General features: G+C 49.8%; 1 protein-coding gene across 1 annotated transcript; it reads left to right on the plus strand.

Annotated features, from left to right (window-relative positions):
* Positions 1–274: 274 nt before the first annotated feature.
* On the plus strand, positions 275–2493 carry GSX2 (GS homeobox 2). Its single transcript, XM_066385609.1, has 2 exons — positions 275–969; positions 1665–2493. The coding sequence occupies exons 1-2, from the start codon at positions 393–395 to the stop codon at positions 2003–2005; spliced, it is 918 nt and encodes a 305-aa protein (XP_066241706.1). The 5' UTR covers positions 275–392; the 3' UTR covers positions 2006–2493.
* Positions 2494–15266: the final 12773 nt, after the last annotated feature.

Below are 15266 nucleotides of genomic sequence, written 5' to 3' on the forward strand. Positions count from 1 at the left end.
AAATTAACAAAACCTACAGTTTGCAAAGTCTGTCCCATCCCCCTCCTCCGAGTTATTCCCTGCCGCGCGCCCGCCCCTCCTCGCGCTTCTGTTGTGACTCGGGCAGCCTATCCCGGGGGTGGGGAGCTGCCGAGGAGCCCGAGCGGAGCAGGACTCGGCAGCATCACGTGCCGGGGTGGGGGCTATAAAATCCCGGAGCCGGGGCTCCAGGCGGGGGACGTGAGGACCAGACCTCTCCAGGGACCCCTTTGTTCGCATCCCAGACGCAGACACCTCCACGTCCCCAGGGGCTTGACCGCCAGCACCGCGCCGCGCCCGGGGCAGAGACCTGAACGGCAGAGGGGAGGAGGCGCCGCAGCAGCCTAGCCCTCCAGCCGCCCACCCCTCCCGACATGTCGCGCTCCTTCTATGTCGACTCGCTCATCATCAAGGACTCCTCGCGGCCCGCTCCCTCGCTGCCTGAGCCGCACCCCGGGCCGGATTTCTTCATCCCGCTGGGCATGCCGTCCCCGTTGGTGATGTCCATGTCCGGGCCCAGCTGTCCGTCCCGCAAGAGCGGCGCGTTCTGCGTGTGCCCGCTCTGCGTCACTTCGCACCTGCACTCCTCCCGGGGGCCGGCGGGCTCCGGCGGCGGCGGGGGCGCAGGGACAGGGAGTCCAGGGGCCGGGGGTGGCGGGGCGGCCGGCGGGGCCGGGGCTTTGCCCCTGCTCAAGAGTCAATTTTCTTCGGGTCCCGGGGACTCGCAGTTTTGCTCGCGCGTGAGCCACGCGCACCATCACCACCACCCGCCGCAGCACCACCATCACCACCACCAGCCCCAACAACCTGGCTCGGCCGCGGCAGCAGCGGCCGCGGCAGCAGCGGCGGCGGCCGCGGCGGCCTTGGGGCACCCGCAGCACCACGCACCTGTCTGCGCCGCCACCACCTACAACGTGGCGGACCCGCGGAGATTCCACTGCCTCACTATGGGTAGGGCTGGGTCTTTGGGCACCTGCGCGCCGCGCCTTCTGGGCTCTCGGAAACAAACTTTTCGCCTACAGTGGAGGAAATGGGAGCCCGGGGGGGGGGGGCGCAGGGGGGGGAGGAAGGAGGGGCTTTTAGTGTAACTGTGAAGCGGTCCCAAGAAATTCCACAAAGGTGGAACTTAGTTTGCCCACCTCTACAAGGCCTGGTGCGCTTCATTGCTAGTACGTGGCGCCTAAGTGTTCCGTATTATGGTGGCCTTAGGAACCTCGAACTTGAGGGTTGAGAAGAGGGCTGTTAACTGCCTGAGGTCCGCCCTGGGTGTGTGTAAACTTCAGTGTGGAATTTGGCGTTGGGTCTAGCTACAGCGTCCGATGCTTTGGCTAAGTTTGACCGCCTCTCGGTTGTTGCCTCTGCCTCACTGCTAGGCCTGAAAGGAGCAGATCTGACTATGAAAGTCCCCAACCCCCTTTAATCTTCTGACTTTAAGTTGCAAGGTGTTTACTTGCTATGGGCGTCCGTGTCCTTCTCGGCTAAGGAACGACAAGCGGGGATATGGGGAACGGTGAGGGATGGGTATAGGTGTTTGGTTGCGCCCTCCAGGTGGGTCCTTGAGAGGCGCTCTTTCCAAGGGATGGCATCTAGGGCGAGAGCGCGTTTCTCGAGAATGACCTCTCTGACCTCTCTTGGCCCGCGTGCAGGGGCCTCGGACGCCAGCCAGGTACCCAATGGTAAAAGGATGAGGACGGCGTTCACCAGCACGCAGCTCCTGGAGCTGGAGCGGGAATTCTCTTCCAACATGTACCTGTCTCGGCTCCGAAGGATCGAGATCGCCACATACCTGAACCTGTCGGAGAAGCAGGTGAAAATCTGGTTTCAGAATCGCCGGGTGAAGCACAAGAAGGAAGGGAAGGGCACGCAGAGGAACAGTCACGCGGGCTGCAAGTGCGTCGGCAGCCAAGCGCACTACGCGCGCTCTGAGGATGAGGACTCCTTGTCGCCGGCCTCGGCCAACGAGGACAAGGAGATTTCCCCCTTATGAGGGAGGGTCGTCTCCGTCTCAGCACGTGCTCCCGGGAGCCCCGTGCAACGCCAGCGCGGCAGGCACCCAGGGGTCAAAAATCCTCTCCAATTCCAAGGTTCCATCTGGAGAACAGAGCGGAGCGTTCCCAGGGCCTGCCCCCAAGTTCCCTCCTTGACCTATTTGTTTAGAGCTACACTGTCAGTAATAGAGTTTTTAAAAATGTAAATAACCTAGATTCAACTTAGTCTTGTCATATAACAGAAAAAAAAACAACAGCATTGGTTTAAATTTAGCCCTACGTGGAGTTTTTTGAAAGCGCATGTCATTTCCTCTGCCCTGCTGCTTTTCAGAACCTGATAAGAACACCGGGTTTCTTGATTAGTTCCTATTGTTTTTAAAATAAAAATATAGATTTGCAAATAATTTAGAAAAGTAAATCCTGTAGTAAGTTCAAAAAGTAAATCTTGCTTTCTAAAAATTTGCCTGAGCAGAGTTTAAAATCCCAATGCTGGAAGTCCCTTCCTATGTGAATAATTTTATATAAAATTTATATTTATATTTATTTAAATAAATGTAACAAAACCAAGATTCTGAGTTCGCGGTGTTTGCTCTCACCATCTTCCTGTCCATCTCCCGCTCCCCCATGGACAGGAAAAAAAAAGTGTCTGTAAATTTAGACGGAAGTGTTGATTAAAACTTGGTAATATGAATCTCTTGGTTGAGGGAGTTTGGGACTCTATAGGTTTTCTGTGTCACAGAAACTTCTGCCAAGAAGATACCTACAGCCATGAGGCCACTTACCAAGTAGTAATTCTCCATCCTCAAAATAGCTCACTTCCTCACAGTTGGGAGGACAGATCACTCCAGTTAGAGTGATGCTGGCAATGAGAGGCAAACCTTTTATTTAGTTAGAAAAGGTGAAAGTCTCTAATATTTCTTTTCTGTGGTATCCCCCCCTTTTTTTTCTTCCTCCCCATCCTTCTTATTACTAAAAACTGAATTATGCAGAGGAATTTCAAAAGTTGGACTAGTTTTAGGAAGAGCAACAATCCGTCCATCAAAGCAGGTTGGAAGCAAACATGGAAACTTACAAACAATGCTGTAAGTGACTAGAAACATTACCATCTCTGGTTGTTCCTCTAGCTAAGAAATTAGCTGGTTTTCATCAAGGCTAAGAAAGCAAAATGTCAGGGACAGGGAATCTCTCTAATGATTTACAATCTCACTTTTCCGAAATAGCTGTTTCCTTTGGATTCTTGGGTTTTTCCTCCTGGTCTCCCTAACTTTGACCTGAATTCTCCCCCTATTAGCCCCTGTCTTCCCCTCACCTTGCAGAGGTCATTTCTGCGAGCCTGTCCGGGAGTTCGCTGAGGCTGCGCTCCCAGCAGGGCCACGGGCGCTGTCCTCTCCTCAGCGCGGCCAGACCCTGTCATCTAACAGCAAGGGGAAGCTGGAACAGGGGAGCTAGACGTCATTTTCTGAAAGCTCAATCTCACTAACACCCACTGGTGTGATTTCTGGATATTTTTTGTAACGGTGCAGCCCAAGAGGCCAAACCATAGAAACTTTTTACAACACACATGTGCAGACTTCCAGGTCTGACTTACTTCGGGCCTGTGATCACTGAAACTTCACCAGGTGGGCCTGGGGCTCTAAAACTGAAGCCAGGAAGCTAATTGGGAAGAAGGAGAAAGGAGGAAGGAAGGGACTGCGATTTTCTTTTCCCAGAGTCTCTCTTTCTCATTCCCTCTCTCTCTCCCCCTCTCCTCCTCTCCTTCTCCCCCTCTCCTTCTCTCCTCTCCTCCTCTCCCCCTGCCCCTCTCTTTCTCCCCCTCTCCTCCTCCTGCTCCTCACTCCCTCCCTTCTTCCCACCCCACTCGGGAGAAGGAAATCCCCCCTTCAGATACTCCAGGTTTGTCCTCAGTTTCAATTCAGACGCCGGCCGGGACAGGCAGTAGGATGAGAGCGCGCTGTGTGGAATTGAATACCGAGCGGGCGCCGCTTTGTGCGGCGACTTGGGCATGGTTCCGCACAGTGGCGCCTGGAATCCGGCTCGCTCCTCCTGGGTCCGGGAGGCCCAGCTTCTGGGTCTCTCTCGCAGGCAGAGCATCGCGCCCCTCGCCCTGCCCGACGCGAGGAGAGGAGCCGGCCCTGCCTTCTCTGAAGATCGCGTCTCCCTCCTTCCCAACCCACGGGCCTCTCCGGGCACAAGTGCGGGGGCACGAGGAAGTGAGAGCGGCAGGGCAAAGAACTCTCGTTTAAGAATTCCTTCTCAGGAAATAGCGAGATGGATAAAGAGCCTCTGCTGCCGCTTTCGCTTTCCCGGCCCAAACTAAGCCTCGACACCTTCCCCTCCCGTCCGCACTCGGCCAGCCCTCTGTCCCCGCGCGCGGGCCCGGCCCTCGCCAAGTCCCTGCCTGGCTGGGACCGACCTTCTGCGCCAGGAGCGCACGGGCACCCACTGGCTGCGCCCTGTGCTGCGCGGCGGGCCCCGCGCACTACCCGCCAGGGAGACGCGGCAGCGGCCCTCCTTGACTGGTTTCCGGCTGCTTGCATGGTCTACTCTAAGGCTTAGACTCTAAGCCCCTCTCTCCCCTGTCTTCGGGGAAATTACTCAGGAAAGAAAGAATAAACAATGGACTCCCCACCAGAAGCAAAAAAGATCCAGGCAAAGATACCTATCTAGACATTGGACATTCTCCAAAGAAAGGTTCTTCAGGTTTTGCCAGGGATGGGGAGGTGGGGGGTAGGAGGGGTGGAGGCAGAGGGTGGGGGGGTGGGGACAGGAAGGGTGTCCTCCTTGTTCTAGGATATTTGGTCCCCAGTGGACTGTCTTGTCACTTTCAGAGTGAATCATGAGGTCTCTTTATATACTAGAGTGAATTTTTCACCTGCCCCCACCAGCTGATGTTTTGATGTTTGAAAATCAGAATAAGGCTGTGGAAATCTGTCTGCTTTTAAAGGCCTACAGTTTCACCTTAGGTTAAGAACACCTATATCAGCACTCGGACATACAGACTCAGACACACAGATACTCTGCTAGCCAATCTTCTTAGTGGCTCCAGGTTTATTAAAGAGCAATGTGTAAGATGGATGGAGTCACCCTTGACAATTTTCACACCTGCAAAGCATCAGGTCTAGCTTTTCTTTCCTTTAAATGTTTATTTTATTGATTATAGTGAGAAAAAGGAGAGAGACAGAGAGAGGAACATCGATCTGTTCCTTATGTGTCCCGGCCAGGAATCAAACGGGCAACCTTTGCGCTTCCAGACCATGCTCTAACGAAGCTGTCTGGTCAGGGCCCAATGCTAGCTTTTCAATATGCCCCCTCTTGAAAAACAGAACACTCTTAGGGGCCTATAGACACATAATGAAAAGAGAGAAAGAGGATGAAAATGAGAATTAGAAATCAGGACCTTGTTCCACTAAAGCCAAAAGAAGTGAGCAGCAGGAGCCCCTGGTGTAGTTGAGTCCAGCTCTCTGAAAACAAGCTCTCTGGTAGCTTTAAACATGAGAAGAGTTGGGGGTGAAGGACAGAGAGCAGGAAGATTGACTTTCTGGCCCTGTATCCTGACCCCGGCTAGACATTTAGAGAAAGGAAGAGGAACAAGACCTTTCCCCTTTCCCCTCCCACTCAGTGACCAACGCATACCCAAGGCCAAAGATTCAGCATTGACAGTGGCACTCAGCAAGGCATCTTGGTTGCACTTCATGCCCAAGGCAGAAGTGACCCAGCAGCCCAACCCTAGGGTGTCCCTGGGCCCAGGTGATAGAGACACTGGCGATGCTAACCCCTCCCACTTATTCTGAAGTGAGCATCACAGCTTAGTTCCCACCCACTTCATCCCTCCAAGCACATCCAAGAACATTTTAGGAGAAAGAAAATTTGGGGATGTAAAGTCTTTGATTTCCTCCTCTCTTCCTTTACCCCACTCCCCACCAATTCTGCCTTTTTATATCTCATCAGGAATAGGAAACAGTTTGTTTGGCCTACCCAGACTGTGGTCATGGAATTACCAGAAAGGCGATTGCTCTAACTAAAAGAGGTCAAAGAGGGCAATATGGTCTGTTTGTGTATGTGTATGTACATGTGTGTGTGTGTGTGTGTGTGTGTGAGTGTGTGTGTGTGAGCGTATGGTGTGCAGGTGTATATATGTGTGTAATAGAGAACAATAACTCCATTGCTGGTGGTCATGTTGTGAAAAAAGTTCTTTTCACCAGATTCTTTTGTTTTTTGTTTTTCCTATTTCTACCTTTCCTGCAGGTTCCAGTCATTTTTCATGGTACTTCTTGGGAGATTTCCTTGTGGAAGGTGGAAAGGTATTCAGAGTTGGTTGGGGGACGGAGCTAAAAGCTGAACATTGAAAGGAGACTACAGAGAGCTTTGGGTTGGATCTCAGATCAAGTCTTAAGGATGTGAGAGGGGAGGAGAATGACACTTCCAATAGAAGTAATTTGTTAGAGGAAACTGGGTTTAAAGGAGCAATCGCTACTTTAAAGGGAGCTCCTCCTACCCTCTCCAAACACAGCCTACCACTCTCCCAGACATGAATGCAGCTCAGTGCATCAAAGTGATTGTTCCTTTTTTCATTATTCCAGGGAATCTTTGTATGTACCTGTTAAGGTGACAGATATCTTAAAAGGGAACATTCTTTTTCCATGCAATTAAATGGGGCATTTACTAGGTTTCTATTAACATAATTTAATATAAATCTATTTTATAAATCTTTAGGCTCACATTACTGAAAATTGAACCTCTCTGGGGTGGGGGGAGGAAGCCTACATCTCTTCCCCAAATTAGTTAGAATAGAATCCAAAAACTTGCTATTCTAAGTGAACTAGAAATATTAAAAGCAGACAAATCTTTTGTATTTTCTTTTGTTAATAGTGGAGGTATGAAGAAAAGAGGCAGCTTATCTCACAGAAGATGAGAAATTCCACAAGGATGCATACAGGGGCTCTACACCCAACGCCCTGGCACTTGGAGCGGGTAACACAGGCTGGAACTGGAGAGGGGCCAACAAGAACAGTAATTTAGAGACATCTCTTAGGAAGCAGAGCTCAGATAAAACAAACAAACAAACAAAAACTCCAAAACATTAAAGCCAACCTTGACTCATATTTGGAAGCAAGTTTCTTCGGTTTGGGGAAAGAAAATCTGAAGCATGAGAACTCCCAATCCGAAAGCTATTCCATGTGGATATCCCTGTATGTTCTCATAGTTGGACTCCTTGTTCTTAAGTGCACGCTCCAAAATTCTGGGCATCCCCTTGTCTCTGAATATAGTGGTTTGTGTGTTCTTCTCTTGATGTCAGTGCCTGTCTTTCTACCCTGGGCATTGCTTTTCTCCAGCCTGACCCTATGTTTTCCTGAACCTTTGTCATACCTTTGTTGAGTCTTTCAAGTCCCAAACCCAGGGAGGCCCCAGGGACTCCTCTGAGTGAATCCCGACAAATCGGAAGTGCGTACTGTGTGCTTAGGAAAGTAACTAGTTTCAGATTAATGAAGCAGTGACAATTTCAATCTGCTTAAAGGCGGAGGTTGGCACTGCCCAGGCATGAGTGTGGGGAGCTCGCCAGGCTGGGCTTTATATTGTCCGCTTTTCTGAAGAGCAGACAAAGATGGATAAGGAGACATTGAAAAGCAGGGGGCGTATTTCAAACCACCCTATAAAGAGGGCTGTCACTTGAAGACAAGAACCATAGTGCTTTGATGACTTTGTATTAGCTGCACCATTTAAAATAAGGAACTCAAGTCTCTAGCGAGAGGGAGGGAAAGGAGACAGAGAGAGGGAGAGGGAGAGAGAAGGAGGCAGAGAAAACAGAGAATGTAGCAATATTTAGCTGGTGTGGGCACTGCAGTGGGACTAATTCTTAGGCAACTGCTACTGGATGTCTAAAGTTCATGGCGAAACAACCGACAGCAGGTGCAGAGAAGAAAAGCAGGTGGGAGCCGCTCCTGATGGGAACAAGCTCCCTGCCCTTGGGCAGCAGCCGGCTCCCAGGAGCTGCAGCCAGCTCTGCCTCAGTTTGCTGGGAAGGACTGAAGCTGAACGCTCACTGCCGGCCCCAGACTGCTGAGGATTATAATGGAAATTTTTGAGAGCGTGAAAGAAAAAGAATAGGAAGGAGAGGGAGGGCAGGCTTTTGGAGGCCACCTTCACAAAGCCTAATTTAAATTGTTTGGGGTCAAGCAGCAGCAAGCCACCTCCCCCTTTCCTCTGTAATTAATTAATGACCACAATTAATTATTAGCGTCTTGCATCTCAAGACTTCAAAATGCCTTCAATGAAGGGTTGATGAGTTGCTTGAGCCAGACACGTGGTTTTTAACTTGGGAGAAGGGAGCTGAGAGCTGAAGGTGTCTTCTCTGTTCCTCTCTCCTTTCTATCTCTGTATTTGCTTCCCTCTAGTTCTCTCGCTGCCTGCTTTGCTCTGTTTTTTTAACTTTGTCATTTTCTGCCTTGGTTTCTCTCTCTCTCTCTCTCTCTCTCATTCTCTCTCCCTCCCATTCTTTCTCCCTCCCTCCCTCCCTCACTCCTTTGTTCTTTGGGACCAATTCCCCACCCTCCTCCAATCTCTTCTGGCCTTGGCTCAACCCTCCGAATTTCAGGACGCTGGCTGTCCGACCGGAGGGGACCACGTCCAAGCTTCCACCCCCATTCAGGGCACAGGGCACCCGCATCTTGGAATCCCACCGCGTGGTGGTGGCAGGAAGTAAGTGGGCAGCAGGGTAATTTCACCTGCTGCATAAAGAGTTAGTGACAGCTTTAGATTTTTTTTTTTTCCTGCCAAAGAAAGTTTTTTTTTAAGGGAAAGAGAACTGGGACTAGTATACTGATCGGCCGCCTTTGAAGGCAGACGAAAGGGCTCCCCCAACAGCGGCTCTGGAGGGAGAGGCGTTTAGTCACTGTTTCATTAGGCACTATTTGAACCTTGCAACATGTGGTAATTTCTGGGACAAGCTGAAAAGGGGGGATTATGTAGGAGGGACACAAGGAAATTAGCGAACGGTTAATTTAACTCGTTCTCTGCTAGACTTTTCGATACATTCCTAATTGACTGAGGGGCAGGTGAAGCTCCCGCCTGCGGGCTCATTCACGGTGGGAATAAACGGTCCTTTCTCAACTCACACTGTTCACAATATATCATCAGGGAAAAGACATGCAATGAATATATTGATTTTTATTATTATTATTAATGGAATTACACCCTGCCACGCAGGTGTGAGGGTAAAAACCTATACTGCAATGAAGTAAGATTAACAATGAAATTAGAATTTTATTAGCTTTATATGTCACATAGACCTGGATTTGAACTGTCAAAACAAGCAACAAGAAAAGATATTCTGAAGGCAGCCCTGCCAATCAACCAGGAGAAACGGAACAGCGTGGTATCCAAATCGTTGCAGCTTCCAGGTTCTTAGGCGCCTCACTTAGTCCTTACGCGGTAGGCAAGGGCGCGGGAGGCCCCGGGGGTCGCTGCCTGGTCTCCGCAGGTAGGAGCTGAAGACTTGGACTCGGGAGGCCTGGCCTAGCGCAGGCCCCGCCGAGGATCAGGATCGACGGGCCGGGATGGCCCGAGGCCGCCCAGAGGTCAGCCGGAGGGGCCGGGCCGCCGCCGCCTGTAGGCCCCGAGCTTCGCGTCTTCTAAATCAGCTGCCCGGAGGAATGAGAGGAAAGTCGGGGTCCGGGGCTGGAGGCGGGGTCGGCGCCCCTGGAAAAGCTCACTGAGTCTTGTTCCCGGGGGTCCCGGGAGCTCCGGCGCGGCTACCTGGGTCTGGCAGGCGCAGAGGTGCCCTATGCAAATGCTGCACTATTAGGCGAGAAAGAAATACTTCAAATGGGCCTTTGTAACCTTCTATAGAAAAGTGAGGTACTCTGCATGACAAAGCACAATTAAGCTTGCTATTGAGGAGTTCTGCAGCTGGTAGCCCATTGGGAAAGTGGGAGGAAACGCGAATATATTAGTAGTGTGGCGAAAGTTTTTTGTGTGCATGTCCTTTTCTGGGTCGGGGAGGGAGAGGGGCGCTGGGTGGACCCGGAGGGACAGAGGGCTCCGCCTTGGATCCTCGCCACCTGAACGACGTCGCCTGTGCCCACGTGGACACCCGCTCGCCTGGCAGCCAGGGCACCCTGAATGATCGCGGCGACCCCCGCGGGCGCCAGCGCCAGGGCGGGGCGGGACACGTGCCCCAGACTAGCCTCCTCATCCGGGGAGAGTTGGGCCGAGCCCGGCGCCCGGCTGTTCTCGGTCCCCCGCGCGGCAGGCAGGCAGGCTTCGCCCCCACGCCGCGGCAGGTAGTGCGCCCAGGAGCGCAGCAGGGGATGCGGCGATGGGAAAGACGTGGGAAGGACGGAGCCAGATTTTCAGTGCCACTCCAGTTTCCTCCATACTCCTCTCCCATAGTGGAGGCTCACCTCCTAATCATTCATTTTTACACTCCCCGGAATTTCCTTTCCTTCTTAGCCAACTGTGCTGACGATTCTCCATTTGCTCCTCTAGATCCCTGTCCACCCACCCCCCTCTATCCTGCTTGGTGCCTGCAGACGCTGACCTTTGAGGATCGCATTACTTCCTCTATGAGCTGCACCCCTTGCAGCTTTTTGCCTCCGGCTTCCCTTTGCGTTTGGTCAATGAGTGGTACTGCACACAACAGCGCCAGGGCGAGAGAAGCGGGGGGTATGTTACCTGTTTCTGGGGGTGTCCCCTAGAAATTCCCTTTCTCTCTGGAAGCCTCTTTTCCAGGGCTCGGGCTCTTAATCAGGCTCCCCTTGTGACTTCCTGGAAAAAGGAGGATACGCCTTCAAGTTCTAATAGTCCCTGAATGCATCAAAGTTCTTGTTAGTTTCCTCAGCCTTACACACTTCTCTGCAAAACAGTCACTTTGTTGGAAACTTTCTTCAAGAATTTCGGTCCAGAGTACTTGCCTGGTGGCTGACCAGCCATGTTATGCTTGAGTCAGTCCCTTCCATAACAGCAAATCAGTTGTCTTCACACTTTTTCTGGGACAACTCCTTTCAAAGGAACTTCACACTCTAGTCTGTTCCATTTCTGACAACTTTGGCCATTAGGAATACTTCCTTGTGTTGAATCAGAATCTTCCTTCCTGATTTCTGTCATGGGTGCTGCCTAGGTCTTTCCGCAGGGGGCATCTAGATGTTTGTTTTCTTCCCTATACCCAACTGAGGTTCCTGATGACAATAGCTGCACCTGTCATTTCTACATCCTCGGCACCTCTCGCAATGCCCAACACAAAGAGATGCTCAATGAGTGCTAGCTGAGTCAATGCATCATTGCGCTTCCAGGTCTCACCAGTTCCTGCAACCATGAAGGCTAGAAATAGCTACATTTCATCACTGTTGGGAAAATAAGTTGTAAAATTTGTGTTATTTGGTTTTGTTCATTTTGATTGTTAAAAATGGCGCTGTCCATGTGGGGCAGCTGATTACCTTCATGTTTGGGAAGGAGCTTGGTTACGCTAACGTGTGCTAGAGGGGGGGGTTGTCCCAGGGAAAAGTTTTAAAAGGAGCAGCTAGGAGGCCATTTTGGGAGAGGAGAGACCACGTTGTTGGAGGAGGGGAGAGACCACATGGTGGCAGAATAGACAGGCAGCCAAGATGGAGGCCTGCAGAGAGAAGGAGATGGGGAACAAAGGTGAATAAGGCTGGTGGGGCCTTTGACTCTAAGAAAAAAACAGAAAGAATGGGTTTCTGGTTGGCTGGCACAACTCTAGAATAAAGAAAAATGGCCCACCATTTCTTGGCTCCATTGATTTATTATAATCTGCCCAAATTAAATGGGAACCTGCATGGGCCAGGCAGCTGTGATGGTGGCCACAGCTACTGGCCTTACAATCATAGCTGGAGATACATATATGTGATATAGTCACACAAATATCTAGATGTAGGATAAATAAAGATAGGATATAGAGAAGGTTCTGGAATCAGTCCACATATCTACCATTTACTATCATTATGACCTTAGGCAATTCACTTCTCTTTCATTTTCCTCATTTGCAAAATGGGGATAATTGATAGTACCTTCCTTATATGAATGTTGAGGATTAAATAATGAACTATGTGTATAGATAGTTACATAAGTTAGAGAAGTTCTAACTGGAAAAGTAACTGTAAAGCCAGTAGCCACAGCCGCCTTGCCCATGCAGGTTCGCATTAGATTTGGATAGTTAGTAAAGAAACAACAGAGCCAAGAACTGGTGAGCCATTAGCTTTAATCCTAGCTTGCAACCGGTGGGCAAGAAATACACACATGCCTGACCTGTGGTGGCACAGTGGATAGGGCATCGACCTGGAAACACAGAGGTCGCTGGTTCGAATCCCTGGGCTTGGCCTGGTCAAGGCACATGTGGGAGTTGATGCTTCCTGCTCCTCCCCCCTCCTCCCTCCCTCTCTCTCTCTCTCTCTCTCTCTCTCTCTCCTCTCTAAAATGAATAAATAAAAAAAATATTAAAAAAAAGAAAGAAAAGAAATACACACAGCCTGACTGGGCGGTGGCGCAGTGGATAGAGTGTCGGACTGGGATGTGGAGGACCCAGGTTAGAGACCCCGAGTTTGCCAGCTTGAGTGCCGGCTCATCTGGCTTGAGCAAAAAGCTCACCAGCTTGGACCCAAGGTCGTTGGCTTGAGCAAGAGTTTACTTGGTCTGCTGAAGGCTCACTGTCAAGGCACATATGAGAAAGCTATCAATGAACAACTAAGGTTTCTCAATGGCAATGAAAAACTGATGATTGATGCTTCTCATCTCTCCGTTCCTGTCTATCCCTCTCTCTGACTCTCTCTCTGTTCCTGTAAAAAAACAAACAAACAAAAAAACACACAGTGGGAAAACACTTCCCTTTCCATTCAGGGCTCCCAAAGCCACTGACTTATCCGAGTTTCCTAGAATCAAAGGTTTCTACCTCACCAGCCTTATTCACCTCTGTTCCCCATCTCCTTCTCTCTGCACAAACTCTGCACTAACTGGCTTCTCCTTCAGCACTGCACCACTTTGACTGCCTCTCCTCTCCTCCACGTGTCCTTTATCTGCTCTCCTACAGCATGGGCTTCTCCTAGAATGTAATCACTCTTCCCCCGGAACAACGTTGTAAAGCCAGAAGCCAAGGCCAGGGCCACTATCACAGCAGCCTGGCCAGTGCAGGTTCGCATTGGATTCAGACAGTCAGTAAAGAAACAAAGGAGCCAAAAGCAGATGGGCTGTCATCTTTAATTCTAGCTTGCACCCGGCGGGCAAGTAAAAATACACACTGGGCTCCGAAACCCACTCACATTCAGTGCTCACAAAGCCACTGAATTATCCGAGTTTCCTAGAATCAAAGGTTTCTAGCTCACCAGCCTTATTCTCCTCAGTTCCCCATCTCCTTCCTTATCCCAGATACAAACTCTACACAAACTGGCATCTCACTCAGCACTCCGCCATCTTGGCTGCTTCTCCTCGCCTCCACGTGGCCTTTCCCTGCTCTCCTCTGCTCTCTCTTCTAATGATAATCTCAGGAACCAAGCGCCCAAACTCCCGTTTTGCCCCCACTTTATACTGTAGCTTCACAACCTCTAATCCAATATACAAAGTAGGGAAGTCTCTAATACAAAGTCACCTCTGAGGCATGATTGGATTGTACCACCCTACATCAAAAAGGGTAGGAAAGGCTTAATCCCAAAACCAATCCCCAGGCTACAAGGATTCTCAACACACATTAATATCACCTGGGCGACGGCATCTTTAACAAAGTGAGCATAATACATTTTATCTGCCCAAGAAACGTGATCTCTCTTCCTTTTTAAACCTTTTGGTGTGAAAGCCCTCCTCCAACACACATTAACATAATCACGCCCATCCCAAGCAAGAAGGGCAACTAATATAATCACCTGGGCGATGGGCTTCCACGTGGGCAGTGCCATCTTTAACAAAGTGAGCATACTATATTTTATCTGCCCAACAGTAACTTTTGGATAAAGACCTGAAGGGAGTGTGGAGAACTGACCATGTGGCTTGCTGAGGCAAGAGGATTCCAAATAGAGGTAGTAGCAAGTGCAAAGGCCTCGATGGGAACATGCCTGAAATAGTTGAGAAACAATAAAAGGGCAGAGTGACTAGAGTAGAGTGACTGTCTATGAATGGGGAAAGGGAAGGTCACAATGGTGATGGTGTGGGTCCTGTTCATAGTAAGAACTTAGGCTTTGATTCTGAGTTAACTGGAAAACCTTTGGAGACTTTTGAGCAGAGGAGTAATATGCTTTAACTTATGGCTAATCAGGATGAATTTGGCTGCTATGTTGAAAGAAACAGGGATATTAAGATGCTGTTAAATTAAGCAAGCTCAAGAGATCATGGTGGCTTGGACCAGGCAGGGGTGATGGCAGTGAGTTTTAGTATTTTACTTGGGAGAGTGGCCAGGATTTGCTGACAAACTGAATCTGAGTAGTAAGAGAAAGAAAAGAGTCAAGGATGATCCCAAAAACTTTACCCCAAGCATTTAGAAAAAGACAGGTTGCCTGACCATGCAGTGGCGCAGTGGATAGAGCGTTGGGCTGGAATGCGGAGGACCCAGGTTCGAGACCCCGAGGTCGCCAGCTTGAGCGCAGGCTCATCTGGTTTGAGCAAAAAGCTCACCAGCTTGGACCCAAGGTCGCTGGCTCCAGCAAGGGGTTACTTGGTCTGCTGAAGGCCCGCTGTCAAGGCACATATGAGAAAGCAATCAATGAACAACTAAGGTGTTGCACCGCGCAATGAAAAACTAATGATTGATACTTCTCATCTCTCTTCGTTTCTGTCTGTCTGTCCCTGTCTATCCCTCTCTCTGACTCACTCTCTGTCTCTGTAAAAAATAAATAAATAAATAAATAAAAAAGAAAAAGACAGGTTGCCAATATAGGAGAAGTAAATGTTAGACTCTTAAGTTTGAGATGACAATTAGACATCAAAGTGAGAACATCATGAAGGCAATTAGAAAAATAAGCCTGACGTTCTGAAGTGAGATCCAGACTGGAGAAGTGAATTAGGAGATAAGAACAGAACAATGGTCTTAAAGCCATGTGACAAGGTGAGTTCATAGGGGAGTGAGCATAGAGCAAAAAGAGAAGTCCAAGGACTAGCCCTGGAGAATTCTAAGATGTAAAAGCATGAAAACAAATAAACAAACAAAAAAAGGTCAAGAAGATAATAAAGAACTGGGGAAAAGGGAAACAATGAGATGAGTTATATAATTGGCTCAGCATACTGCCTAGAGGGAATTTCCAGGACACAGTGCAGGGAGGGAACCAA

The sequence above is a fragment of the Saccopteryx leptura genome, chromosome 5 (assembly GCF_036850995.1).
Source record: "Saccopteryx leptura isolate mSacLep1 chromosome 5, mSacLep1_pri_phased_curated, whole genome shotgun sequence".
Lineage (NCBI taxonomy): Eukaryota > Metazoa > Chordata > Mammalia > Chiroptera > Emballonuridae > Saccopteryx > Saccopteryx leptura.

Coding starts and splice junctions, on each gene's coding strand:
- GSX2 (XM_066385609.1), top strand. CDS start 393: ATGTCGCGCTCCTTCTATGTCGACTCGCTCATCATCAAGGACTCCTCG. Junction 970..1,664: donor ATTCCACTGCCTCACTATGG/GTAGGGCTGGGT, acceptor GCCCGCGTGCAG/GGGCCTCGGACGCCAGCCAG.